The sequence below is a fragment of the Kogia breviceps genome, chromosome 6 (genome assembly GCF_026419965.1).
Source record: "Kogia breviceps isolate mKogBre1 chromosome 6, mKogBre1 haplotype 1, whole genome shotgun sequence".
Lineage (NCBI taxonomy): Eukaryota > Metazoa > Chordata > Mammalia > Artiodactyla > Physeteridae > Kogia > Kogia breviceps.
The window spans coordinates 77,099,397-77,126,826 of NC_081315.1; the positions used below are offsets into that span (position 1 = coordinate 77,099,397).

General features: G+C 38.9%; 1 protein-coding gene across 4 annotated transcripts in view; it reads left to right on the top strand.

Moving 5' to 3' along the window:
• The window catches only part of KIT (KIT proto-oncogene, receptor tyrosine kinase), an 84,967-nt gene that overhangs the window by 39,624 nt on the left and 17,913 nt on the right, over positions 1 to 27,430 (top strand). For 2 of the 4 annotated variants that reach the window (XM_059066440.2, XM_059066437.2), the window contains exons 3-7: positions 1,331 to 1,612; positions 2,699 to 2,835; positions 9,045 to 9,216; positions 12,959 to 13,148; positions 15,568 to 15,683. In XM_059066440.2, the coding sequence (XP_058922423.1) occupies positions 1,331 to 1,612; positions 2,699 to 2,835; positions 9,045 to 9,216; positions 12,959 to 13,148; positions 15,568 to 15,683 (897 nt within the window). The remainder of the gene's footprint in view (positions 1 to 1,330; positions 1,613 to 2,698; positions 2,836 to 9,044; positions 9,217 to 12,958; positions 13,149 to 15,567; positions 15,684 to 27,430) is intronic. The other 2 variants (XM_059066438.2, XM_059066441.2) reach the window with 1 other exon arrangement.

Here is a 27,430-nt window from a genome sequence, read left to right on the forward strand (position 1 = left end):
TGATTCAGTTTTGTTCATTTTCAGTCTTAATTGTACTCTATTGTTACTTACAAGCTGATTGAAATTTATCTTAATGAAGAAAGAATTGTGTGGAAAGTCTCTGCTCAGGGTGTTCACCTGGTTGTTCTTAGGAACTTCCTGAAACCTGTGTTACAAACAATGGAGATGCTGGTAATTCTCTCACTTTATCAGGAAAAACATCTGGATCCCTCCAGCTCCTTCTCCACATTGATGTACTCTGCACTCTTACTACTGATTATCATCCAAGCTTCAGGCTGACCCATGGGGTTCCCATATTCCTTTCTTCTTAGCACATCTTGAGTACTGATAACATGGGTTAGTCCCCTTTTTAAACATTTCTTATTTTTTTTTCCCTTTCCTCTCATTGAATAGCCTCACATGGCTCCTAGATCGTGGTCATTTTGCCTCCCTCTAAACCTCTATGTTCTTCTTTTAATTCATAGACTCTTTCCCATGCTTCTCCCTTAGTCTCGGAGGCATATAGTACATATTTGACTTTGAAGTCAAGCGCACTTGGGGACAAATGAGGCAAGTTATTGTATCACCAGAGGGAAATTATTTCACCTTTCTGAACTAAATAGGTCTTCTTACTTGTTAAATAGATTTTAAAAAAAACAACGTATGATTAATTCAGAAACTGGTACAACATGGAAGTATATTTGGACACTTCAAAAAAGTGATAAAGACTCACACAAAAGTAGAAGTTGTGTCAATTAGATAAGATCAAAACAAATTCCAGATTGGACAGTAGGTGGGAAAGTCCTGAACAAGGTATAATTCCACTTTTTCCCACCCTATTAGATACCATCAGGCTGACTTGTTCTTGGACCAGTTTCTTTGGAGTGTTACCTGCTGTAGAAAAAAAGTAACCATTACAATAAAATATTCCCAGAGCTTTAAGAGTTGAAATTGTGGTATCAGTTAGACCTGGCTTTGAGTTCTGTCTTGCCATTTCTGGGCTGTGTCACTTAAGGAGAGTTACTGTTTTTGAGACTTCAGTTTATCGATAAAATGGTGATAATGATAGCGCCTGTCACATAGGGGTATATTGAGGATTAAAGGAGAGTGAGAAGTGTGTAATGGTCCAGGCTTAGTGCCTGACACATGGAAAGTGTTTACTAAGTGTTAACTCTTCCTTATTAGTATGATTTGGATAAATTCTACTTTTGTTTGCAAAGAATAAAGTCAGCAGCCATTTGGCCCACTAGGGTTTGTTGTTATGAGCGGCAATATTTTAGATTTTTATAAAATGTTATCAGTGTCTGTGACCAGCCGTTCAAACTACTGATTGTTGGTTGATATGCTGTAGATCCTGAGAAGCTTTTCCTGGTTGAGCTTCCCTTGTACGGGAAGGAAGGCAACGACACGCTGGTCTGCTGTCCTCTGACAGACCCAGAGGTGACCAATTACTCCCTCACGGGGTGCGAGGGGAAACCTCTTCCCAAGGACTTGACGTTTGTCGCTGACCCCAAGGCCGGCATCACCATCAGAAACGTGAAGCGCGAGTATCATCGGCTCTGTCTACACTGCTCGGCGAACCAGAAGGGCAAGTCTGTGCTGTCAAAGAAATTCACCCTGAAAGTGAGGGCAGGTATGGGCCCTTGTTTGCTTTCTTCTGGGAGTCGGAGCATCCTTTGATCTAAAATAAGACTTCTCTCTTCTCACTGGTCCAACTTAGTATGCCACTCAGGTAGCTTCTCGGATTGTTTCCCCCAGCCTCAAAATAATGCCGGCTGCTTGTGAATACTTTATTTCACAGTCTCCATCCCATGTGTTGGGTCCATGACCACCTCCAGCTGGGTGTATCTACCAAGGATGGGCATTCAGAGAGTCCTGGGGACAGTCTTTAAACCTACTGACATCAGGACATCCCAAAGTTTCATAATTGCACAAACCGTTCCTTCCAAGAGAAACTCATTGGGAAGCCTTAGTTACACTGAAAAGATTAGCATACAGATTATTCACTCCTTGATTTAACTATTGATCTATGAGTTGACTTCCTCCTCAGCTATTTAATTTTAATACCTTCTCAAACTATTCACAACCTGAGGAGGAAAGTACCAGCTGACTTTGGACCTTATTATTAATGTGGCATTATGTAGAATATTTTGATAGCTGGAAGATACCCAAATTTTTGTATTTCAGAGATCATCTAACTCAACACCAGTTGGCATTTAGCTATTGAGTAGTTTTTATTAAGGCTTTTGAAAAAGGATGCTCTTTGGAATTAAGGAAAGTTTGATCATTTAAAACCTGTGATTTTAAGAACTAAGACATTATTTTTACAGTGCATGGGAAAGATGCCTGTTTGGTTAAAAGAATATAATTAGTTGTTGGTCACAGTCTCATGAAACCAGCAAGTCAAATAAAGATGAAGGCAGCTTCACTATGCCAGGGCTTCTACCTGTTTCAAAATAGCATTGCTCAGGATCATTATAATCTCAAAGTAGACAGTCTATCTTTTTCACTCGGTGTTAATGAAGTTACTTGAGTGATGTTCAATTTAATTGATGATGTCTTCAAATATACAAGTAATACAGATTGGTTAGTACCATACTTTATGTCTTATTTAAAAGACCACAAAGTGAGCTGGGCACAGCTGAGGAAAAATGGTAAGTTAAAACGTTATGCTATACTACAGCCAGTTATTTGAGGGCCACATTTCGTTTTATTCTAGCCATCAGAGCTGTGCCTGTTGTGTCTGTGTCCAAAGCCAGCTATCTTCTCAGGGAAGGGGAAGAATTTGCAGTGATGTGCTTGATAAAAGACGTGTCTAGCTCTGTGGACTCAATGTGGATAAGGGAAAACAGCCAGGTGAGTGGATTGTTTTCTCCATTTGCCTCAATGTATCATTCTCTCTGTGTGGGAGTTGAAGGTTTTTCTTTAAAAGAGTCTATTTTTTAAAAAATTTATTTTCTTGAAATAGAGTTGATTTACAATGTTGTGTTAATTTCTGCTGTACAGCAAAGTGATTCAGTTATGCATACATATACATTCTTTTACATATTCTAGAAAAGTCTGTTAATTGTCCTGGGGATGGCTCAGCTGGTGTGTCTGTCAGGGGTGGAACTGTCTGGAGTGTGTACAGATGTGTATTTACCCCTTTCATTGCACCATATGTAGATGTGTACATTCATTATGAGTAACAAAGAAATGTCATTTTGTAAATTTATTTTGAGAAAGTTGTAGAGAAGACTTCAGACTTGCTATTACTCCATGCTGTTTCTTTGAATGACTTTCGTGGGGGAAAATTAATGGTTCAGTGAGTAACTACCTTGATTTTTAAAGCTACTATGGCAACTATTCAGGCCAGATTATTTAAAATATTGGGGAAAGTTGCCATTTTTTTCCCTTCCATATTAAAAACATAAATCAGTGGTCTCAGACGTTAGCCAAGAAGCCCTTCCCTCTGCCACGGAGAGACCAATCCATTTGAGAGATTTCTTTTTGTATGGATCTCATTTCTTCCTTTGAGGCTGCTTACCCGAGATCAGGTTGCTAATGGTTTTCTATTTGTTTTAGTCGCTATTAATAAAATGGTTGTCATCAATCTGAAACATTTGGACCCATTTAGGTTATCATTCATTTAACAAATGCATTTTGAATGTCTACTGTATGTCAGATACCGTGTTAGGCATATCTTAAAATTAAATAAATTTTAGCCAGTTATATTTGAAGGTTTTTCTCCCTCTCTAATACTCATATTAATAACAAGGTCTTTAAAATGTCCAGTTTCCCTAGTATTTTACCTTAAGATTCCCATTGACTGAGTTTTTAATAATTTTTGTTTGAATGATCTTGGCCAACTTGTTAATTTGCTATCATGGTAGTTTTTCTTTAGTACACACGTGCGTATTACATTGGAAGAAAGGAAATACTGTCTTTTCATCCTCCTCTTCATCTTCTTCCGCCTCATGCTGTGTATTCAACATTGGCCGTTTCATGCCTGTTTAGAGAATCCTTCGCTAAACAAGTAACTATGGTGATTAGCATAATGCAAACCATTATGATGGCATTCGTGTAGACCTGTGATGGATGATACCTTGCTAAGTGAAGCCTGCCATTAACAGGAGAATGGAACCAATGGGTCAGAGAAACAAGTCCTATCATAAAACCAATAGCTTACGTATGAATTTTTGACTAACCTTATAGAGCACAGTCCCATATTAATTGCCTATCTATGATCCTTGATTTCAGATGAGAGAACAGCTTATGGTGTGTGTAACTGAGCCTCTGCATAACTTGAAAATTAGCCTTTTGGAGATGAGAATTAAATTGCCCCAGGCAGTGTTGTTCTGAACCGTTTTTTCCCAAGAGTCCTGCATGCCATTCCCAATTAATCCACTGGTGCTGGTAGATAAGCCTGCAGTGTTGGGAACTCTTTGGGGAAATCCCAGTGAGCACCTCCAAGGGTTAAGGAAAAGCAAATCACGTGCAAACAGTATGTAATGTGTGACTTGCAGATGGGGCTCATGGCTGTATGCCAGGGTTCATCCATGAATCTTTTATTGATATCCTTTGGCTTAATTTGGAATACCTAACACTGTTATAGCACCATCAAATTCTTTTAAAAATCCATAGTATTTGATCTGGATCATTTACAATAAGTTTAACTCACAATGAAATTTAGGGTAAAACAACTGTTGTGGTATTTTTGCAACTGTTTGTTTCAAAACGTAAGAGAGTCTTGGAGTTTATTCAACACTGTGAATCTTGGTTAGCTTTTCTAAGGCTTCTAAACCCTCATATTTTTGCTTGCTTTTATTATGATCTTTGACAGTATCCTAAATTATGGCCTTCGAGTTTGGATGTTGATGTTGTATCAATTATTAACAAACTATTCCTTCTAGCACCAATGTATTCATTGTCCTGTTTAGCTCCCTAAACAGGGACTCCTGGGCTCTTGCAGGAACTAGAAGGAAGATACTGGGAATCTAGAATATAGTCTGTGACCTGTCCATTGTCCCTCTGCCTTTGCCAAGGAGAAGTCTGTAATATGATGGACTAGAAGAGGCCAGAGAAAAATGTCACTTCCCCTTTGTCTCTTCTTAACAATTACTCTTAGGCAGGAAAATGTCAGCTTTCTGCCAATTATTAGAAGAATCTCTTAGACGGAATTATCTTCAAGTCGACGCAGTGCTCCAAACCGGAAAGGCCTTTAAAGACCTTTATTCTCTCATTGCCTTTTAGAAACAAAAGCTGAGACCATAGTGGGTGGCATCCTTGACTTGCCCAAGATCTCACAGTTAGTTAACCAAGCAGGTTTCTCTTCTTTTCAATTCCAAAACATTCAACTTTGGCAGTCAGGTTTTATGTATGCTTATCTTAGTGAAAAAACTTTCCAAAAATATAATAACATGAGAAAAAAAGATAAATAGCTATAATTCTACCACTGTACATTAGCAGTGCTGTGCAGTAGAAATAGAATGGGAGCCTCCTGTGTAATTTAAAATTTTCTAGTAGGTACATGACAGTAAAAAAAAAAAAAAAGTAAAATTGATTTTAATGTATTTTATTTAACCCAATATATCCAAAATAATTTATCATATAATTAACATTAAAAAAATTTTTTAGCATCTTTATTGCAGTATAATTGCTTTACAATGGTGTGTTAGTTTCTGGTTTATAACAAAGTGAATCAGTTATACATATACATATGTTCCCATATCTCTTCCCTGTTGCGTCTCCCTCCCACCCTCCCTATCCCACCCCTCTAGGTGGTCACAAAGCACCAAGCTGATCCCCCTGTGCTATGCGACTGCTTCCCACTAGCTATCTATTTTATGTTTGATAGTGCATATATGTCCATGCCACTCTCTCACTTTGTCACAGCTTACCCTTCCCCCTCCCCATATCCTCAAGTCCATGCTCTAGTAGGTCTGCATCTTTATTCCTGTCTTGCCCCTAGGTTCTTCATGACCATTTTTTTTTCTTAGATTCCATATATATGTTAACATACCATACTTCTTCTTTTCTTTCTGACTTACTTCACTCTGTATGACAGACTCTATGTACATCCACCTCACTACAGATAACTCAGTTTTGTTCCTTTTTATGGCTGAGTAATATTCCATTGTATATATGTGCCACATCTTCTTTATCCATTCATCTGTTGATGGACACTTAGGGTGCTTCCATGTCCTGGCTATTGTAAATAGAGCTGCAATGAACATTGTGGTACATGACTCTTTTTGAATTCTGGTTTTCTCAGGATATTTGCCCAGTAGTGGGATTGCTGGGTCATATGGTATTCTATTTTTAGTTTTTTAAGGAACCTCCATACTGTTCTCCATAGTGGCTGTATCAATTTACATTCCCAGCAACAGTGCAAGAGGGTTCCCTTTTCTCCACACCCTCTCCAGCGTGTATTGTTTCTAGATTTTTTGATGATGGCCATTCTCACCGATGTGAGATGATATCTCATTGTAGTTTTGATTTGCATTTCTCTAATGATTTATGATGTTGAGCATTCTTTCACGTGTTTGTTGGCAATCTGTATATCTTCTTTGGAGAAATGTCTATTTAGGTCTTCTGCCCACTTTTGGATTGGGTTCTTTGTTTTTTTGATACTGAGCTGCATGAGCTGTTTGTAAATTTTTGAGATTAATCCTTTGTCAGTTGCTTCATTTGCAAATATTTTCTCCCATTCTGAGGGTTGTCGTTTTGTCTTGTTTATGGTTTCCTTTGCTGTGCAAAAGCTTTTAAGTTTCATTAGGTCCCATTTGTTTATTTTTGTTTTTATTTCCATTTCTCTAGGAGGTGGGTCAAAAAGGATCTTGCTGTGATTTATGTCACAGAGTGTTCTGCCTATGTTTTCCTCTAAGAGTTTGATAGTGTCTGGCCTTACATTTAGGTCTTTAATCCATTTGAGTTTATTTTTGTGTATGGTGTTAGGGAGTGTTCTAATTTCATTTTTTTACATACAGCTGCCCAGTTTTCCCAGCACCACTTATTGAAGGGGCTGTCTTTTCTCCGCTATATATTCTTGCCTCCTTTATCAAAGATAAGGTGACCATATGTGTGTGGGTTTATCTCTGGGCTTTCTATCCTGTTCCATTGATCTATATTTCTGTTTTTGTGCCAGTACCATACTGTCTTGATTACTGTAGCTTTGTAGTATATAGTCTGAAGTCAGGGAGCCTGATTCCTCCAGCTCCGTTTTTCTTTCTCAAGATTGCTTTGGCTGTTTGAAGTCTTTTGTGTTTCCATACAAATTGTGAAATTTTTTGTTCCATTTCTGTGAAAAATGCCAGTGGTAGTTTGATAGGGATTGCATTGAATCTGTAGATTGCTTTGGGTAGTAGAGTCATTTTCACAATGTTGATTCTTCCAATCCAAGAACATGGTATATCTCTCCATCTATTTGTATCATCTTTAATTTCTTTCATCAGTGTCTTATAATTTTCTGCATACAGGTCTTTTGTCTCCTTAGGTAGGTTTATTCCTAGATATTTTATTCTTTTTGTTGCGGTGGTAAATGGGAGTGTTTTCTTAATTTCACTTTCAGATTTTTCATCATTAGTATATAGGAATGCTAGAGATTTCTGTGCATTAATTTTGTATCCTGCTACTTTACCAAATTCATAACATAAAAATTATTGATGCTATATTTTACACTACTTTTTTCATGTTAAGTCTTTAAAATCTGGGACATATTTTATATTTACAACACAACTCAATTTGGACCTACTACATTTCAAGTGCTCAGTAGTCTCAAGTGGTTATACGTCCTTATAAATGCTATATTGCCCGCATTTTTTTCATGCTTATTTTCTCTCTCCTCTCATGCATATGTATTAACACATGGTTGCTGTCTTAAGGTACACTCATTTTATGCTTTTTATATGAAAGAAGCATTTTTCTTATTTTCATGTATTCATAATTTTGATACCTGGTATACATTTAGGTCATCTCCAATTTTTCACCGCAGTAAGTATCTTGGAGCTTTTGTTTTCTATTGAGTTGTTTCCTTGAGATAAATTTGCTGGAGTTGATCAGTGGTCTGAACATGCTTCCAAGTTGCTTACCAGAAGGACTGTTCGGATTTACAGTACTGTCAGAATGGTCTAATGCTAATAGGTTCACCATAGCCTGGCCAGGCAATCACCCTTGATCTTGTTCCATGTCAATATCAGCTCCTGTTTATTTTCTTTTTTAGTTGCTTCCCTCCCCCATTGTAATAGGAATGTGTTCATGTTACAGAAAATTTGCAAGATGCAGAAAGCTCTATGTTATTCCTTTTAATCTTTTCAGAGAGTGGTTATAGTTTATATTATGGTTGTTTCCCCATGACGTTTTCCATACAAGAAATCTCTCCATGTCTTATCTGCAGATAAATATTAACAGTGGGATGGTGATATCACAAGAGTAAATGCACAACCTTTTCTCTTCAGCTCATGTGTAAATGATTTGGGATTTTGTCTTATATGTCTTATATACTTTGGAACTCCCTTTAGTACTTGCCAAAATTCTGCTGGGTAAAAACTATAGGATGAATTTTCAAGTTAGTCTTCGATACTGTAAGTCTATTTTTATTCATGAAAATAATATAAATGTTAATAAAATAGAACGATTGTTGCTAGTGATGTGTTTTCTTTCAATCAGTGGGATGTAGAATAGAAAAAAATATATACAACAGGAAATATTGATAGGATATAAATATGCTGACTTGTAAAATATCAGTATCCTGTATTATTTCTTATATAAGAACTTTTAAAATTTGGCAGTGTTAAAAAATATTTAGCACTGCAGAGAATTTGGAATTACGTATGCTTTGGTTATTAAGAAATGAATTTTCATGTTTTTACAATCATTAATAATGACTATCTTTCAATATAATCCTGTAATATGAAGTGTTCCAATGACAGACTTGTCATGATGTTTTATTATACTTACTTAAGTAGTGTATAATGAATGCTAATACAGAGAAGTTAATTGCTGCTATTTTAAATTTATCTAGGAAAGATCCTGAATACAAATTTTATGGTAATCTTTGATTTTTTTCCCTCCGCTTCTGAAACCAGCAGACTAAAGAACAGGTGAAGAGGAATAGCTGGCATCAGGGTGACTTCAATTTTCTCCGCCAGGAAAGATTGACTATCAGCTCAGCAAGAGTTAACGATTCTGGCGTGTTCATGTGTTATGCCAATAATACTTTTGGATCAGCAAATGTCACAACAACCTTAGAAGTAGTAGGTAAATATCTCTGGGAATGGATAAATTACTGGCATAGTGAATTAAGAAATTACTAGATAGTTTCCTTTTTACGTAAATGGAATGTTGAACAGATTCTTAGGGTTTTTATTATTACTGAGTGAATGGATGAATATATGAAAGAAAATGATCTTTGTAACCTCTTCCAACTAGAGCACAAAATCAAATTCTACCAGTTTAATAGAGGCAAGTGGAAAGTTGTAACTGTGAAGCTGTTTGAACATGTCATTCTCTGCTTACCTCCCCTACCTCAACAAATAAAATGTAGGTTGAGCCTTTCCAGAAACTCTAGTCCTTGCTGAATGACTTGAGTTTGGAAACGGATGGAGACTTTTCTCTATGGAGGAAGGCCTATGCTTAGAGCTTAATGTATTTCTCTGAATCTTTTGGTGAGGTTCCTCAGCCTTTTGGTTTATCGTTTTATGATTCATGGGCTCTAGTCATCCTTTGTAGCAGGAAGGACTGAATTGGCTTCTCCTCCTCAGTACACCCCTGACCTCACCCTGTCCTCCAGCCTTATAGTCTGTAGCATAAACCTTCAGGAAGGCAGCCCACCAGGCATGGGTCATTGATTCTACAGAGCATAAACTGAAACATGGTAACCTGTGCCCTAACCCCATCATATCTGGTATACACAACTGGTTTCATCTTCCATGCTTCAGATCTTACTGAATATTTATTTCCCAAGCGTCTACTTAATGAGATCAGAGTGTAGTATTTTGAATTACTGAAAATAATAATACTTTTAAAATTACTTTCTTTACACTTTTCTTGTCTTTTGAGTACTGTTTGCATTTAATCTATTTTCTTGTCTTTTTAATGCAACCATATTCTCAGCGCTTGACTTTGATTAAGTACTTGTAGGGTGGTGAAATTCATCATGAGCAATAATAAAATGATGTGATATTTGTTTTCATTTCTCTCCTTTCCCCCATATTTCTTCAGTAATTTATGTACCAATGTTAGAGGTCTGAGATTTATCCCACAATAATCTCATATGATTTTGGCGTTTCTGCCCATGTTGTGTAATGGAAAGTATCTCACCAGACTGAACGTGAAAAAGACACTTTACTTGCAATTACAGAGCCAGCCCAGAGAAAGGGTACTACTCTGACCCTAAACGTGATTGTGAACCATTTATTAATTTGAATAAAAGGCTATGCTTTTAAAATATTAAACTCCATAAGTGCTAATTTGCTAAGTTGATTAGGGAGCGTGTTGATATTTCAGCTCCAGAAAGCAATTAGTAAGGGTGTTTGGAGCTTATTGTTGTATGTAATCAGATTTTTAAAATCCATTCATCAATTTCCAAGAATATAACTGTATAACTGGAAAGACTTGAGGCCGTGGAACCTGAATCTGGCTTTGTACTATTTCAGGAGTGGGTTGGGATGGGACGAACAGTAAGAGACAAAGAGAAAAGTAATTTATTTAGGGACTGGGAGTAGGATTTGGACACAGTGTGGAGTGGTGCAAAGCACAAGGCTTCCAGGTGGGCCCAACCTGGTTTTGAGTTGGAGCTCTGCCACTTAACTTTCAAATGCACCCCACTTTAACTCTGCCTGCATTTTCTCTTCCAAAAAAACATAGCCTCTAACTCCCAAGGCTGTGGAGGGAGAAAGGCCATATATTTTGCAAATGTGCCTGGCACAGTGTTTGCACTAGATTAAATGTAAATGTCTCATCAATTTCTTAAATCATCCTCTGTAACAACCCAGGTGGGGTTCTTTGAGTCTAATAATTCTTCCACTTCATGAATTTGAAGCTGTGTCCTATTATAGGACATAAAACTATATTGAGCAAACTGGAGTATAGAAAACTCAGGAGAACCTTAGTATTTTGTACATGATGATAGGGAGAGAAATCAGTGGAAATATTGTTGTCTATGGTGTTTGAATATTTTGCATTGTGTGATATCTTTGAATTTATGACCTTGAGTACCTGAAAATTTAACGTAACATTCAGACAAAGCATTTATTTCCTCAAAATTAATTTAAATTAGCTTAAAGAATGGCAGGGGTGTACCATTTATGATTCAGGTATTAGAACAAGGTGTTCTAATTTCATTTGGATAATTTTTGATTTTCACCAAAGACAATGGTACTGTTTGGTTAAATAACAATATAAAATGTTATAATTAATTTTCAAATTTTGAAAAATAAATAGAAGATTAAAACTCTTCCATAATTCCACTAACTTGATATAACCTTTTTTAGGATTTGGTATATGGTTATATTTTTATATGTAACAGGATTTTAATTATACATACAACTTTATGTTCTCTCTCTTTCTCACTTAAAGTATGTGGAGACTGTAGGCTGTGCAACAGTAAAGAGACCAGCCTTGGCTTCTTACAGACCTGTATTCACATGTAGGCTCTGCTTTGGGTAGCCAGCTATATGGCTTTCCAGGACTTGATTTCTTTTTCATCTATAATTAGGGGTTACAAGCATTCTCTTTCAGTATTGTTATAAGTTAAATGTTTGTCATAATTATTAAATAAAGTGTATGCTGAAGAACTTAAGGCAGTTCTTGGCACATCGTAAGCATTCCATAAATGGAGGCTATAAATATGATATTGGCAATTATTTTATGATGGTCTTTTTCAAGCTCTTCCTTGTATTATATAATAATTTCTAAGGGCTGCTTTATTTACTTAGCCAGTTCTCTGTTTTCTCATTTTTAAAATTATTATGACTAGTGTAAATAGCACTTCTTTTTGCATGTAGCCATCTACCTCACTAAGAAGAGTTCTCTGGATTAAATTGAAAAATAGATAATTTTTAAAAATCTGTATTGCTAAATGCTTTCCAAAAGAGTTGTGCCCATTTACAAAGTGTAATTCAGTGTGCTACTTTAATTACACTTGCAAAATTATTGTTTATTTCAGATTAGTTTTGCTATTTTTCCATAGAGTGGATATACATTATTTTTAACAGCTTTACTTTTAATATGTGAAAAGAAATGCCTTATTTAAATTAGTAGTTTATTTTTCCTTCTATATTTTTATGTCTTCTTTTTCCTATTACCTTAATTAATCTTCCTATGCATAGATATTTTTTGAAAATGTTTATGTATTTAGATTTGTCTTTTATGATTTTTATTTCTTTGGTTGCTTCTAAAAAGCCTAGAAAACTCCCCTCGCCCTCCCCTCCACAAAGTTTGATAGAGGTAAATTCCATTGTTTAGTTAAAAATATGGTTTAGTTATTAAAATGCTGTCCTTGATTCATTTGTGATATATGATATGATAAGAAGATCTAAGTTTATTTTTCTCTAAATACTAAATGATATTCTTGCCACATTTTTATTAAATATTGGGGTTCTCTTCCCCTTCTTGATTTATGACATCTTCTTATCACATATACAATTATATTAGATCTGGGTATGGGGTAACTATATTTAGTCCAAATACTTTTTAGCCTAATAAACATCAGGACTGGTAGTTCTAGAAGACTTATAAGATGGTGATAGATCTTTAACAGACTTGCTTAAGAGACAGAGATAAGAGAATAAATATTTCCAACGTGTGTCCTTTCTGACTTTATGACCGTGATTCTCCAAGAGCAAAATAAAATGTAAAATGGCTAGTCAAAATTCTTACTTGTCCTTGCCAATTAATACTGGAAATCAGTCAATATCTTTATAATCCAAAGATGAAGTTTTGTTATTTGTCAAGATTTGGGGGATAACAGTTTCTTTCTGTCTCATTCTGCTGTGATTAGATAAAGGATTCATTAATATCTTCCCTATGATGAATACAACAGTATTTGTAAACGATGGTGAGAACGTGGATCTGGTTGTTGAGTATGAGGCATATCCCAAACCTGAACACCCACAGTGGATATATATGAACAGAACTTCCACTGACAAGTGGGAAGATTACCCCAAGTCTGAGAATGAAAGTAACATCAGGTAAGAAAAGGGCCTCATTTGGGGAATTACGTGTTCCCCCCATCCTGTCCCCTTGGCTTACCCCATCCTATTTCTGTGACCCGTCAATGTGTGAGAGGACAGCTGATACAGAAGGAAGTTTGGGGCTGCTTCCTGAGTCATCATGATTTCATTTTGTTGTGTATTTAGAGCACACAGAAAAGTCCATGTGTCAGTTTTCTTATTTGTACATTGGAGGATAGTTCTATCCTAGAGTTCTGAGGATAGTTCAAAGCAGTGACTAGCATATACTAGGGACACATTAAATAATTCTCTTCAGAGAAAGAGAAATGTTAGTGCCTTTAATCATTTTTTTTTAACTGTAAGAAAACTAAGAATCATTAAGCATCTTTGGGCCAGGCGGTGAACCCAAGTTCCTTTTACATCAGACCTCTCTCTCTCTCTCTTTTTAAAAAATTTTTACTTACTTACTTATTTATTTATTTATGGCTATGTCGGGTCTTCGTTGCTGCGCGCAGGCTTTCTCTAGTTGCGGTGAGCAGGGGCTACTTTTTGTTGCAGTGCATGGGCTTCTCATTGTTGTGGCTTCTCTTGTTGAGGAGCACGGGCTCTAGGCGCACAGGCTTCAGTAGTTGTGTCACATGGGCTCCGTAGTTGTGGCTCGTTGGCTGTAGAGCACAGGCTCAGTTGTTGTGGTGCACGGGCTTAGTTGCTCTGTGGCATGTGAGATCTTCCTGGACCAGGGCTCGAACCCGTGTCCCCTGCACTGGCAGGCGGACCACTGCGCCACCAGGGAAGTCCCAGGCCTCTCATATGATCCTCAAAACACTTACAATAAAAACGGTAGCAATAGTGACACTTCATGTAAGCTGTGTGTGCTTTTTTTCTGCCACGTGCTGTTCAAAATCCCTCATGTACATTAACTCAATAATTTTGGTCCTCACAAATCCAATGAGGAGGCACTCTTACTTCCCTTCTTTCTATAGAAGAGGAATTTGAGACCTAGATGGGTTAATTTGACAAGAGCCCACGGCTGATAAGAGGTAGGTGCCTAGATAGAGTTAGTATTTTTTCCTAGTCAGGAGCTCTTGGCTGTTGTAAGAGTGTGGATAAGAAAGGATGCTGTCCTGGGCCTCGGTCTCAGGGTTGGAGGGAAGAGCATGGATTGGGAGGTGTCCAGGCTTCCTCCTTAAAGGTGATTGAAGGGGTAGGAAAGAGGCAGGAGCTGAAGATTCTCTCAGGAGTCTGGCTGTGGCAGCCAGATTGGATGGTAAGAGGTAATACTATTCGAGGGGGAGGGGAGAGGGAGGCGGTAAAGGCAACGAGCTCAGCTTGGGTTTGTTGAATTTGAGGTTGACTGTGGGATCTTGAGCGGGGATGTTCAGGTAGAATGTATCGTAGGTCAGGTTCCCTGGATGCAGTGCCTGCAGAAGGGATTCACAGGCAATGTCTTCATTAAAGGAGAGAGAGACCTGGCAGGGAGTTGGGGGGAACAGGGTAGAGAGGGGAAAGGAGAGGAGAAAGGGTGTGGGTGAGCCACAGTCCAGTCCCAGGGGCACTCTGGACTGGGGGGTGTGGGACGTGAGCATAGGTCTGTAGAGGAAGAAGGCATAGGACAGGGAGATCTGGACTAGAGGGGTCAGGATTTGAAAGTTGTGAGCAGACAGTAAGTAGTTCAGGGGAGCATGGATTGCCCAGGAAGCACGTGCAGCGTGAGAGGAGAGACTGAACCATCCACCGCGTGTCGAGTCGGTTGTGGGGGTCAAGGGTCACCCACAGCGCTCCGTCCACGCTGGAGCCCGTGTCAGTAACGCCCCCAATGGTGGTACTGCATGCTCAGTTATCACAGCCATCTATGATGTTCTTGCTGTGAAACAGAAGGTCGAATAGCACATGCTGCAGAGGACACTGGGAAGAAGCAGCGGGGGGGCGGGGGGGTAGGAGGAAAGCCAGGAGACGGTGTTGTCACAAGAAGGAAGGTGAGGACAGCGGTATTGACCTTGCTGTGTGACCCTGAAGCATCTGCATGGAGACACCTACATGGAGATGCCTGCCAGCCTGGCATTTTGCCAGGCAGGTTCTGTTAAAGCAGGGCAGGCGAGTTCAGGACACTGATGAGAGGGAGGTTGAACAGAGGACCAGGGCAGAGAAGGATGCGGCCGTGGGGACAGCTCAGGAAGAGGAAGAGGCTGCCATCTCTGTGAGGTTGCCTTTATGCCGAGAGAGCCTTTCCCCACTCTGTATTCTCACATGCCAGGCCTCTGTCCCAAATGAAACGTATGTGTGTGTTCCTGTTTGTTAATGTGGATCTTGTTAATACTGAATTAAGTGGGGCATATTTTTCCAAAATAAGCATGTATTTCCAGGTAGAAACTGATAAAGCCACACGCTCCGAGGCAGGCCATCCACAGGTGACTGATGGGTTGTCCTTTCTTTGTAGATATGTAAGTGAACTTCATCTAACCAGATTAAAAGGGACCGAAGGAGGCATTTACACATTTCTCGTGTCCAATTCTGATGCGAATTCTTCTGTGACATTTAATGTTTACGTGAACAGTGAGTAGAACGAATGGCTCCTTATCTTTTTATTTTTTTATTCTTTTAAGTTGTGGCTAGTGTTTGTAACAGCTGCTTCACTGAGTTCATTGTGTACTGGGTCAATAACATTTCATGATAATTTGACCTTAACAAAGACCTCGTGGTTTGGTGGTTGGAAGACCGTGTACAAAAACCGATTCCTTGTCCTACATTTCACTGACCACGTGACCTTGTAGCTGGCACTCAGATGCTGGGTGCTGCCTTTGAAGTCAACAGAGGAGCCATAGAAGTTAAAAATAGCAAACAGTTTGAGGGAGAATGTATTCTTACTGATGGTTGAAATGGGGAGCTGGAGGTTGAATAGGAGCTAGATTATGGTATTAGGTGGGAAAGAAGTACTATCAAGCCCTGACAAACAATTTCTCGTTACAACGCTTTCTCTTTCGGGGTTGGGGTATTCTTCGTGTGAGATGAATGCAGTATCGCTCATCTCAGTGGGTCCCTACTGCGTATCGTGTGGAGCCCATGGGAGAAGGGAGCAGGTGGTTTGGGGTGGGAGGATGGCAGTGGACGTGGGAACCTGAACACCTGAGCCCTGTGTGGCCCACATCCCACAATGTCTTGGGGCAGCTTCTCTGCACAGAGCCTGATGCCTGGGGCTGTGCTCACCAGCTGGGACTTTTGCCAAGTGTAGGGCCTGCTCTTGGCTCTGCTCTGGGGCCCCCTGCATTTGCCAGGAAGGGTGGCAGGTGCCTGCCACACCACACCAGCCAAGGGACCAGAGGCAGGAGGCCTCCAAAGACACGGAATCCCAAGGGACCGGCCCACAAAATGACCATCGGAATTAGCCATCGGGGCATGGGGGGGGACGGGGATGTGAGGAGACAACCTGGAACATTCCCTAGAGAACAGCTTAGTAACAATTTGTGTGTGTTGCGCTGCAGGATGGGAGCCAGTTCCCTGTCCTCCAGGAGCTTATTACTCGCTGCATAGAGTGATTTTCCATCGTTACTTCGCTGATGCTGCCGGCTCACTAGCGTGGTGGGGTGGCGAGTGTGATCCCTTTACAAATGAAGACAGAAAACAGCTAACAAGTGACACTCAAGACAGGTTTTCGATTGCTAATCTGGAAGTCTTTTGTCAATTCCAGCATTTCCAGAATCTTATTTCCTGAACAAGGTGTTAACTTGTATTTAGATAAGGAGCATCACATCTGCATAAACATTTTTCTTACCTAGGGACCTTCTCAGCATCCTCCATAGGCTAATGTGTATTTTGGCTGCCCAGGAGGAGGCATGGGAATGAGCATATATCTCACATTTGTATGACCACAGAACTCTCCTTTTCCAAGGGAAACATGTTAATTAACATCTCAGTTCCTAGAAACAGTTTTGATTATATGGTATCTCATTGGCCTGCAATTCAAATCTCTCTAGATTAATTCAGATGTTAATCAGAAGAGTTTAATGTATTACACATGGGCAAAACTACCTGCTTACCGTTCAAGTAATTGAAGAGATGATTGCAGGTAAATCAATATCCTTGCAAGCATCATATCCATACTGTCCATACAAAACTTTATTTAGGGTGTCCTAGTGCAGTGCTTCTCAAACTGTCTGTGGTAAAGGACCTTTTGTATTTTTAATTTCCAGTTCCTTCTGGATCAATACTTCTTATAAAATACAGAAAGAACCAGTCACAAGAAAAGTGAGATGGAAAAGAGCAAAGATACATAAAATCGAAGAATGGACTTTTTTTTTTTTTTTAAATTGCGGTACGCGGGCCTCTCACTGCCGTGGCCTCTCCCGTTGCGGAGCACAGGCTCTGGATGTGCAGGCTCAGCGGCCATGGCTCACGGGCCCAGCCGCTCCGCGGCATGTGGGATCTTCCCGGACCGGGGCACGAACCCGTGTCCCCTGCATTGGCAGGCGGACTCTCAACCACTGCGCCACCAGGGAAGCCCAAGAATGGATTTTTTTATTATTAGATTCAACAGATACAATTAAGTCAATTTGCTCCTTCTAAACGCTTAGTCTCGGTTTCTATGCTTAGGTCCTGTGGACCAGTACCAGTAGATCATGGACATGGGCTACTCAACAGGCCTCACTTTGAGAAGCTTAGTAGTTGAGAATTTTATAAAATAGTGTCATTTGCATTTCTCTTTCCCTGGCTTCAAGGTCCAGGGTACATTAAGATCTGTCTCTTTCCCCCGTTTTCCTGCTTCCATTTGCCAGTGTGTGTGGTCTGCCAGTCAGTCATGAGTCATTGACCTTAGAAAGATATCTCTGAAGTCAGGGTGACAAAATTGCTACTTTTTTACTTACCGGCCTAATTTGCCATCCTATAGGATCGGTGTTAATGACCTCTGCTGGTGAGTTCACGCCTGTTTGAAACTAGAGAGGAAATGGCCTGAACTGTCCCAAATGATCCTTTCTTGGATTCCCTGTTAGTGCAGGAGGCCCTTTCTATTGTATATTCTGGGGCCTGGGTCGCAAATACCTCCCAGCACATACTGAGCTCCTGCTTCATGGCACTGGGCACACGGATGAGGCCGTGTAGTGTCTGCCCTCGTAGGTTAAGCTCTTCAGGGAGTCTTCATTGATGTCAGTTTATTACAAACACTAAGCTGACTATAAAGGCATTTATTTCACTTACCTAACATGTTGGATTTCTTGATCTCTAAATGCTTTGACAGAGGTAGTATTTTTGTGTGAATCTTTTATCTGTTTCTTATGAAGTATGTCCCAATTGCTCTTCACAGATATAGTTAGCTAATTTCTTTGTTAACTTTATTTTTTGGATTGAAAAAAAAATTCTAGTTGATGTATCATGGGGCAAGATTTTTTTTAATGTTAAATTTAAAATCAAAAGCTAAAAATAGTTTTAAAATTTAAACTTGGACCAGTTGTGTCTATTTTGACATACCATTTTAGCTGAGCCAAATACATATGTAGATCTGCTGCATGTTTTATTCTGTAAATAAGCTTAGCCCCAAGGGTGAAAGGAATTGTGCTCTGCAAAAACTAGAATGAATAAAAATCAGAATAATAAATGCATGCTATTAGTGTAGAAATTCAGGCTACTTTCACTCAGTGACAGAGATGCATAATTGCTTAATAGATTCAGCTATGAGAAATGCTCAGGAAGATCCTTGATTTTGAATAGTTAAATGTTTGGTGGTTGAAGAATCCATTTGTTTTGAAAATTCCACATGTAGATTTGAGGATCTTGTGAGTGAGTGCGTGCGTGTGTGTGTGTGTGTGTGTGTATTCTAATCACTTACGTGGGAGCCTTTAAGAGAAAAATATGTACATGTTAAACTTGAAGATGTTTTAATACTGTTTTTAACTTCTCTAACAAGCCATGATTTACATGGGTCTGGTAAGTAGGCTCACTGACATTCAAGGTGGTTTATAATGGCCAAAAAATGAAACAAAAAATCAGTGATTCTTTGCATTGAACTTGCATTACTATAATTACTCTTGAATTGCTTATTGAAGATGTATGCAGAAATCGGATTCTTTGTTCTAAAAAGAAGTTTGATATCTTTGGTGAAAGTGGCCATTTGTTTCCCTTTCAGATCAAAATTGGGAGGAAAATAGAGTTCTGAGAACTATAAAACTACCCAAAAGTGCTTTCTTAATAGGCACTACTCTTTCCAAAATTCCTGCAAATGTTAGAAAAAGTGACATCACCAAAGATTCTGTAGGTAGCCTGTGATAATGGATTAGAAACCTATGGTCTCTTTGGTTATGATAAATGTCATACAGTGAAGGTTTTTATCAGATCCAGGACAAATAAGAGGCCAAACACGTATTTTAACCCTGATTATCCACTTGGCCCCCGCCCCCCTCACACACACACACACACACACACACACACACACACACACCCCACATTTTCTTTACTCATTCATCCACTGAAAGAAATTTAGGTTGTTTCCATACCTTGGCTGTTGTGAATATTACTGCAGTGAACGTGGGAGTACTGATAATCCTTCGAGATAATAGTTTTGTTTCTTTGAATTTATACCCAGAGGTAGGATTGATGGATCACAGGTAGTTCTATTTTTAATTTCTCGAGAAACATCCATACTGTTTTCCATAATGGTTATACCAATTTACGTTCCCACCAACAGGATATAAGAGTTCTCTTCACATTGTCGCCAACACTTGTTTTCTTTTGTCTTTTCGTTAATAGTCATGTCGACAGGTGTGAGGAGATATCTCATTATAGTTTTGATTGGCCAGTAACTTAAAATGACACTAGTAGCATTATAAAATGTTATCTGGTAGCATTTCCAGATCAGTTTTATGAATTTAAAATTTGTAGCAAATGATATCCGGGAGCCATAAATAGATCCCTCTCCAATTTCAAAGGTCTGTCTATCCTTTAATGACAGACCTATCAGTTGAGTGAGAGTATGGTGGTACTCAAGTGGTGGTACAGGAAGGCCATTAGGACAAGTAAGGTCTAGAGAAGAAGGCACTTGCCTTTCATCTTTGGGATTACATGGAACACACGTAATGTTAAGCTCGATTGGGTATCCAAACAACTGCAGAACTCTACACCAAATTAATTCTCAAAATCACCGATTTCCCTCCATTTATGGCAGTGTTAACAGGGGATTGAAACAATTTAAGGAAATGCTAAATAATGTATTATTTCTAAACCACGGCATCATATAATTAACATCCTGTCTGGTGTACGCGATTATTTATAGATCATACAATATACCCAAATCAGTCAAAGTAATAAATCATCCAGAACGAGGCTTCTTCATGGGAATGTTTCCCTTTGACCACATCTGAGCTGATCTGAGAATCTGAGCTGCTTTTTATGTATTTTTTATTTTGGGGCATAATTAAATCCAGTTGTGGATAGCTAAACTATCTTCCAGGGAGAAGCCACCCGAAGTGCAACGCTGTGCAAATAAAGCACATGCGCAGCCCACCATTTGCCGTAGGTGAGGGTAGACCTAACAGGACAGCTGTGTAGCTAGATGGCTTTGGACAGTCTGCCAGCCAGCCAGCCAGCCATCTGGGTCATCCACCTGGCTGGAAGTTTCAGTGACTTTATCCAGGGTAAAATAATACCTGGGGTGGCTGTGCCAGTTTGGGGGTTTGGGGCACCTTTCCAGATCCTCATGAGTCAAGAGAACAAAGTTACTAGGACTTTGTCTTTTGGGAAGGTGGAAATGTTTTCCTACCTCTTAACCTGTTAGCCTTTCTGTTTCCATTTTTTAAAGATGATAGGGCCTTCCAAACATTTGGGTGTCCAAACCATACATGCGGTAGAGGCTAAAATTTTAAGACTTACTGCTAACACACTTATCATGTTTTACTTGAGAAGCTCTGCTGTTTAATGTTTTTCTGTTTTTTCTTTTCTTTTTTCCTACTAGGTGGATTCTATTAGACCTATTCCTATACTAAATTACTAGAATTCTTCAACATTAAATAAAGCTAGTGCTAAATAGACCTCCTTTCTCTGATTTATTTACTTGCTTTTGAGAGTTTGTTATAAGGCTACCACAGTAAACAGGATGTAACCTGGTTTGTGCGAACATTTGTATACATGTGTTTTTAGATTTAAACAATTTTTTCTTATTATAAAAATGTTATGTGAAGGATAGGATAACTTGAAAATACAAATAGGCAAAAATAAGAAACAAGTTTTAATTGTACCTTTTGAAGTTTATTTACATGTTATGGATTACCAGTGCTAATATATCTCTTATATATATCTTTACAGACCATTTTTAAAACTTTTTTTTTTTTTTTTTTTTTTTGCCGGGGGGTGGAACAAGAATGAGGTTCTTTTGCTAAACTTGTGTGCTTTGGTGCTGAGCAGTGAATGCATTGTAAGCAACCTTCCATGCCATAATATTTCTTCTACAGTATTGCTTTGGTAATCTCATTGCATGGCTATTTCATAATTTCTTTAACCCGTATCTGATACCATTTTGAGACATTGTTGTGTGTGAGGGTGGGACTCTGAAATGAGGTGACAGAGTTTTTAAAGAAATCAACATAATGATTATTTAAAGTTTATAATTATCTTGTTTAATCTCAAATGAGCGACCTCAGCTAAGTGCCTGGAAGTTGATAAGGTTATCATCTGTCATCTTTCGTGCTCCTATGTCTCAAACATATGTCACGGAAGATACACTGTGCTGGCTTGCAGGACAGTTCCAAATTAAGGAATAATTTTCAGATCTTCTTAGTATGGGTAGTTAATCTATATAAAAATAGTTTCTTATCTTTCTACATTAATTTTTTATAGGTAATTTGAGATACTTGACAGTATCTGAAGTCTGTTTTTATTTTCTTTTCCTGAACTTGAAATGAGTTTTTGTTCTTAAATTGCTTGGGAGTTATGAGTGTTGTTTTTGATGTGATACTTTAATATCTCCTTCTCCTTATAAAGAGGATCTCTGTGGATGCAAGAATTGCTATAGACATTTAAATTGGAAGAAAAAAGGAATATCATGGCAACCTACTTTAGAGTTTGATTCTCTTATATTTTGAAAAAATTTAGGAAATGTGTTGGTATCATTTTTCGTTCATGTCTCATTAGAAAGTTGGTCTGGTGGGGTCTGTTGGTAATTTGGAGATCTGTTTAAATGCTGAACCAATTGGAGGACAGGGTAACCCATCTAGATCATTAGGCCCTTTGTTGGTGTGGTCTGGCCATTATTTCATGTTTATGGTGGAAAAGCAGAAGAGGTTTAGGTTTGGAACCATGTAAGCTTCAGCTAGAATTGACCCTGGACTTGGGATATACTTTTGTAAAAATAACATGAGTAGTCCCTTTCATATTAGTGCAACTTCTGCTCTATGGAAATTTCCTTCCCAATTGAGCCACATGTGTTCTTACATCAAATTAGCCCCCTTCAGTTACAAATGTATACAGCGTCATCTATAATGTAGTGGAAATTTAAATCAATCCAAGAATAGGTACATAATCTTTCCATGGGCATTGTGTCAGTAACCCTTCTCTTCCACTTCTGAATTATGTGGCACATTGAATTCACTACTCATACAGAGTAGAAAAATAGCACTTTATCACATGCCTGCACTCCTTGGCAGCAGGGAGGTTTGCATTGTGATATGTGTACACATCCCCCTTCCCTGTCTAGGTCACCCAGCCATGGTGCTCCTGTAAATTGGGCTCAGTGATCCTGGCTGAGGAAGGCTTTCTCCAAGTAGTTTCATCATTTTTTTTAAAGCTAACTTTCAGGATAGGGAGATCTTTTTTGATGGCTGTTTAGAATAAGGATTGGCAAACTATAGCCCTCTGGCCAGGTTTGACAAGTATCCTGTTTTTGAATGGCCCATAAGCTGAGAATTTCTTTCTTTCTTTCTTTGGGGTGGCGGATGGGTGGTAGGAATGGTTGGGAAAAAACAAAACAAAACAGAAGATTTGTGAGATGTGAAAATAAGAGTCAGATTTCAGTGTGTGTGAATACAATCTTATTGGAACACAGCCTTGCATATTTGCTTACATGTCTATGGCTATGTTTGTGGCAGAATGGAGTATTTGTGAGAGACCTATGGCCTCTAAAATGTAAAATATTTACTGTTTCACCTTTTACATTAAAAGTTTGCATACCTTTCATTTAGGACATCACTTCAGTAGGAGAATGATTTTTTTTTTAAATGATAGACACTCTGCTAAACAGAACTGGATGTAGGACGCTATAGTTGAAGTTTTGTTTCATTTGTTAAACAGATTTCTATTAAAGTACCCATACACCAGTTGCTGGATATCTTTAAGAATGTATAAAACAAAATGTATTTTCTTTAATTTTTTTTTTTAATTGAAGTATAGTTGATTTACAATGTTGTGTTTCTGGTGTACAGCAAAGTGATTGAGTTGAACATACATATATAGTACATATATTCTTTTTCATATTCTTTTCCATTATGGTTTATTACAGGATATTGAATATAGTTCCCTTATAGGACCTTGTTGTTTATCCATTTTATATATAATAGTTTGTATCCAAAATATATTTTCAAAATATCTGTTCTGGGGATTTTTTTTTAAGTATTAAAAAAGTATGATATTCCTTTTATAAGTAAAAGTTAACCTGAGTTTCTTAATACTTCTATTTCACTTGATTTAAATTCCTTTATTGTAACGATATTATGCCAGGAATGTAGATTTGACTCAGACCCAAACCAGGATAATGACAAATCGCTACAAAGCATTGCCGTATTGCCATTAAATATCATGGGACCTACAATTGTAAAAACATACTCATCCGTAAGATCCCTCTTCATTTGGTCTTTTGTTGTATGGACACTTAAGTCTGTGTTCTTTGCTGATTAGAGAGTGTGGGCAGATGCGCATTTGAAGCAGGAGTTGGTGGAGGTAGTTAAGTTGAGCCAAGAACTATACTCAGTGCTTCCCCACCAGTTACCTGTGCACCTCCTCCCACCCCATCCCCCCCAGCTCTTGTTATCTGTGCTGTGTTCTTTAAAATTCGATTTGTTCCTGCCTTCCGTATGGACATGATGTTGGTGAAAAGGAATATTTTGTAAGATCACATATCTGTGGGGTAAGTCAGCAAATGGTTGGGATTTTTAATTGCATGAGCAATAAATTCTCAGAAGAGTTATAAGCACTCTGAAATCTGCCTACGAGCTGATCAGTGTTGTCGGAGACGCCAGATGACTGAGGTCCACAATGCTTTGAAAGGAGACAAGGCTAATTTTTATCTCCACGGGAAATACATAGCTTATACACCTCTTAGGCTTATCTAAACCTCCAACTTGGGAGGAATTAAGGAATGTGTCATTTGGCATACTGCTGATTGCAGAATATCTAAGAAAACACAGCTCAGATTTAACCTGGAGAATTGCAGGGAGTTATGTGTCTTTAAAAGCAAAATGTATATTTAATGCCTTAGACGGTACGTTGAGGCATTTACAAAATGCAGATGAGCCCAGATTTTCATTTTTAGGAATCAGAATTATACCTAGCTCATTCTTTATGCATTAAACATTTTTTGTAGTGCGACTTGCCATGTACAGCCCGAACTGTACTCATGTAATTTAGCCTTTTCACAATGAGGTCTCTTGTCACCAACATTAGGAACAGGGCTGGAATTAGGATGAGGCAGGAGAGATGCCTAGGTTGCCAAATTTAAGGAGGTGCTCACTCAGGGTGCCAACTTGTATTTGCAAGACCTAGAGGGTGAGAACCTTCTTAAGTTCCTCGCCTTAGGTGCTCTTCTTGCCGCACTCTAGTCCCGGCCCTGATAGGGTCCCTTGAAGATTCTTTAAAAAAGCCCTTTGCTGGGTCAGATGCTCAACTTATTAAATCTCTGGAGATGGGGCCCACGAATGTGCATCTTAACCTTGTCTCCTCATGCTTCAAATGCACACTGAAGTGTAAGGAGCCCTCTGAGCTTGGTTTGCCAGCCTAAGGTCCAACAGGACAAAAGCTGCTCTATTAGCCTTAGGTTAGGTTGGGATAGTAGCTTAAAAATCTGCCTAATTAAGCAGCACACAGGAACAAGTAGGTCAGCCAGACCATACCTTTTGCCAGCCCTGGCCGTTGTATAACTGCCACCAGGTGTCACGCTAGAAGGCTTGGATCTTAGAGCACTTGTAACCAAAGCTAAATGCAATTGATTATGTAATTTTCAGCTGTTACAATTTTTTTAATTTAAAAATGTCTTATAGGTTTGTTATTAGCTATGTGTTCACTGTAAAAAAAAAAAAATTAGAAACTAAGTCAAAAGAATGAAATGGAAACTATCCATAACCCTGCTACTCAGAGATAACCACTGTAAATATCGTCAGGCATCCTTTCAGCCCTTTCCCCCATACTGAGTAATATTTAATTCCACTAAAACTCCGTCATGTAGCGTTAGGAAGAATGAATGACAAAAGGAAGGTTGGTATGAGGAGATCTGTCTTATGAACTTGATTCCCATTTGAGTCCTATCCAGTTATCTTTACTGTCTATGTGTAGACCTTCCCCTCTCATCATTAATCTCAGTATGCAAAAAAAAAAAAATCACACAGCCAGGTATATGTGTGGATTTCTTATGTCATGGCCCACTATTGCAAAAGTAGTGTAAATCCTGCCCCTACACAGGAAAATCACCATTAGGCTGTTCTTCCAGGTCCCTTTTTGTGACTCTAATTGAATTCCTTTGGAATATAAGGGACTTGTTCCTCTGGGGGGACTTAATCATTCAACAGCTCTTACTGTATGTCTGCCATAGGTCAGACTCTGCTAGGAGTCAGAGGTACAGTCAGTGAGACATGGTCCTTGCCCTTGAGAACATACAGTCTGACGGAGGAGGAGGCACACCAGGATACTGTATAAGCGCGTCAGGTGCTCTAAAGGGCTTCAGGAGTAGGGAGGCGAAACTAACCAACTTGGCTTTGGAGAGTTGAGGATGGCTTGGAAGAGAAGATGACACTTGAATTGAGTCCAGAGAGACCTGCCGTATGGTGCCTGCAGTCTTCAGCAAATAGCATTCTCCTAAAGTTCCACTGCTTTCTGTGTTACGTCCTACTTTTCAGCCCGATCACACAGTTGCCCATGATAATTAAATGAAACTTGCCAGATGGATGCTTTCACAAGACGATGGCTTGTCTTCTTGCTCTATTTGTGAAAGCTGGCATTGGATCCAAACTCTCAAGGATGCCCCTACCTTGAGACTGCTTTTGGAGTGTTGCTCTTTTGTGTATATTAGCCAAATGGCCTGCGCATCAGCAGGGCCAGGTTGAATGACAGGTGGGTGTGCCATGCATGCAGACACTCTGATCCCTGCCAAGCCATTTGCCTGCAAGGAGGTGAGGTGCTGAGAGGTTGTTCTACAAAGATGTCATTTATCAGCTTATTTCCTTCCTTCGAGGAAATAAGCTTCTGATCTGTCAGTCTTTTCCTCTGACCACGTATATTTTTCCTATCAGTTGCAACGTAATCAATGTCAAATTCCCAATGCAGCGGGTTAAAACACACGTTATCAGGCTATCTTGAAGCACTTTTTAGATATTGAAGAGAATATTTAGAGTGGCAAATACAGTTAACCTAATTGGTAGCAAACTTGATGAACCAAGGAGGGTGGGTACTCTGAATAGAAAAGAATAACTGAATAACCAATAAATTAGTAATTAATACATTTGTTGTTTCGTCCCTGTGAATCATTCTTGGTTCTTTGTGTGCGCCATCTCATTTAGTTGTCACAGCATCCCTCTGAAATGGGTACTCTTGTTATTCCCACTGGACACCCGAGGAGACTTGGCGGAAGGCAGAGAACCTCTAAGTGTCGGAGCTGGGGTGCAGGTCTGTCTGCCGCACGCGGCCGCCTGTAGCTCTGCTCATGCTTGGCGTCGGCACATGCGATCATGTACCAGGGATGCAGGATGAGAACATCACCATCCCTGTCATCAGGTGCTTACAGTGGAGCTTACTCATTCTCAAAGAGTTAGAATCCTTCAGATATATTACCAGTAGAACAACTGTATGTAAATTCATCTTCTGCTCACTTTAGAAATAATCTCAAGAATTTGCAGTGCTTTAGGGCACCCTTGATTGAACATCAGTTGATTATTATAGTTACACAGAAATGTCAAATTAGAGCATTCCTGCTGATAGTTTACTTTTTCAGTGATTATACTCAGGTTTAGACATATGTATAAATAAAACTCTTGAGCTGGTTTCCTCTTCTCATTTTCTCTTCCTGTTTTGTATTTGAAATAAAAGTTTGGCGTTAAAAGCCCATATTGGGTTTTACTCTT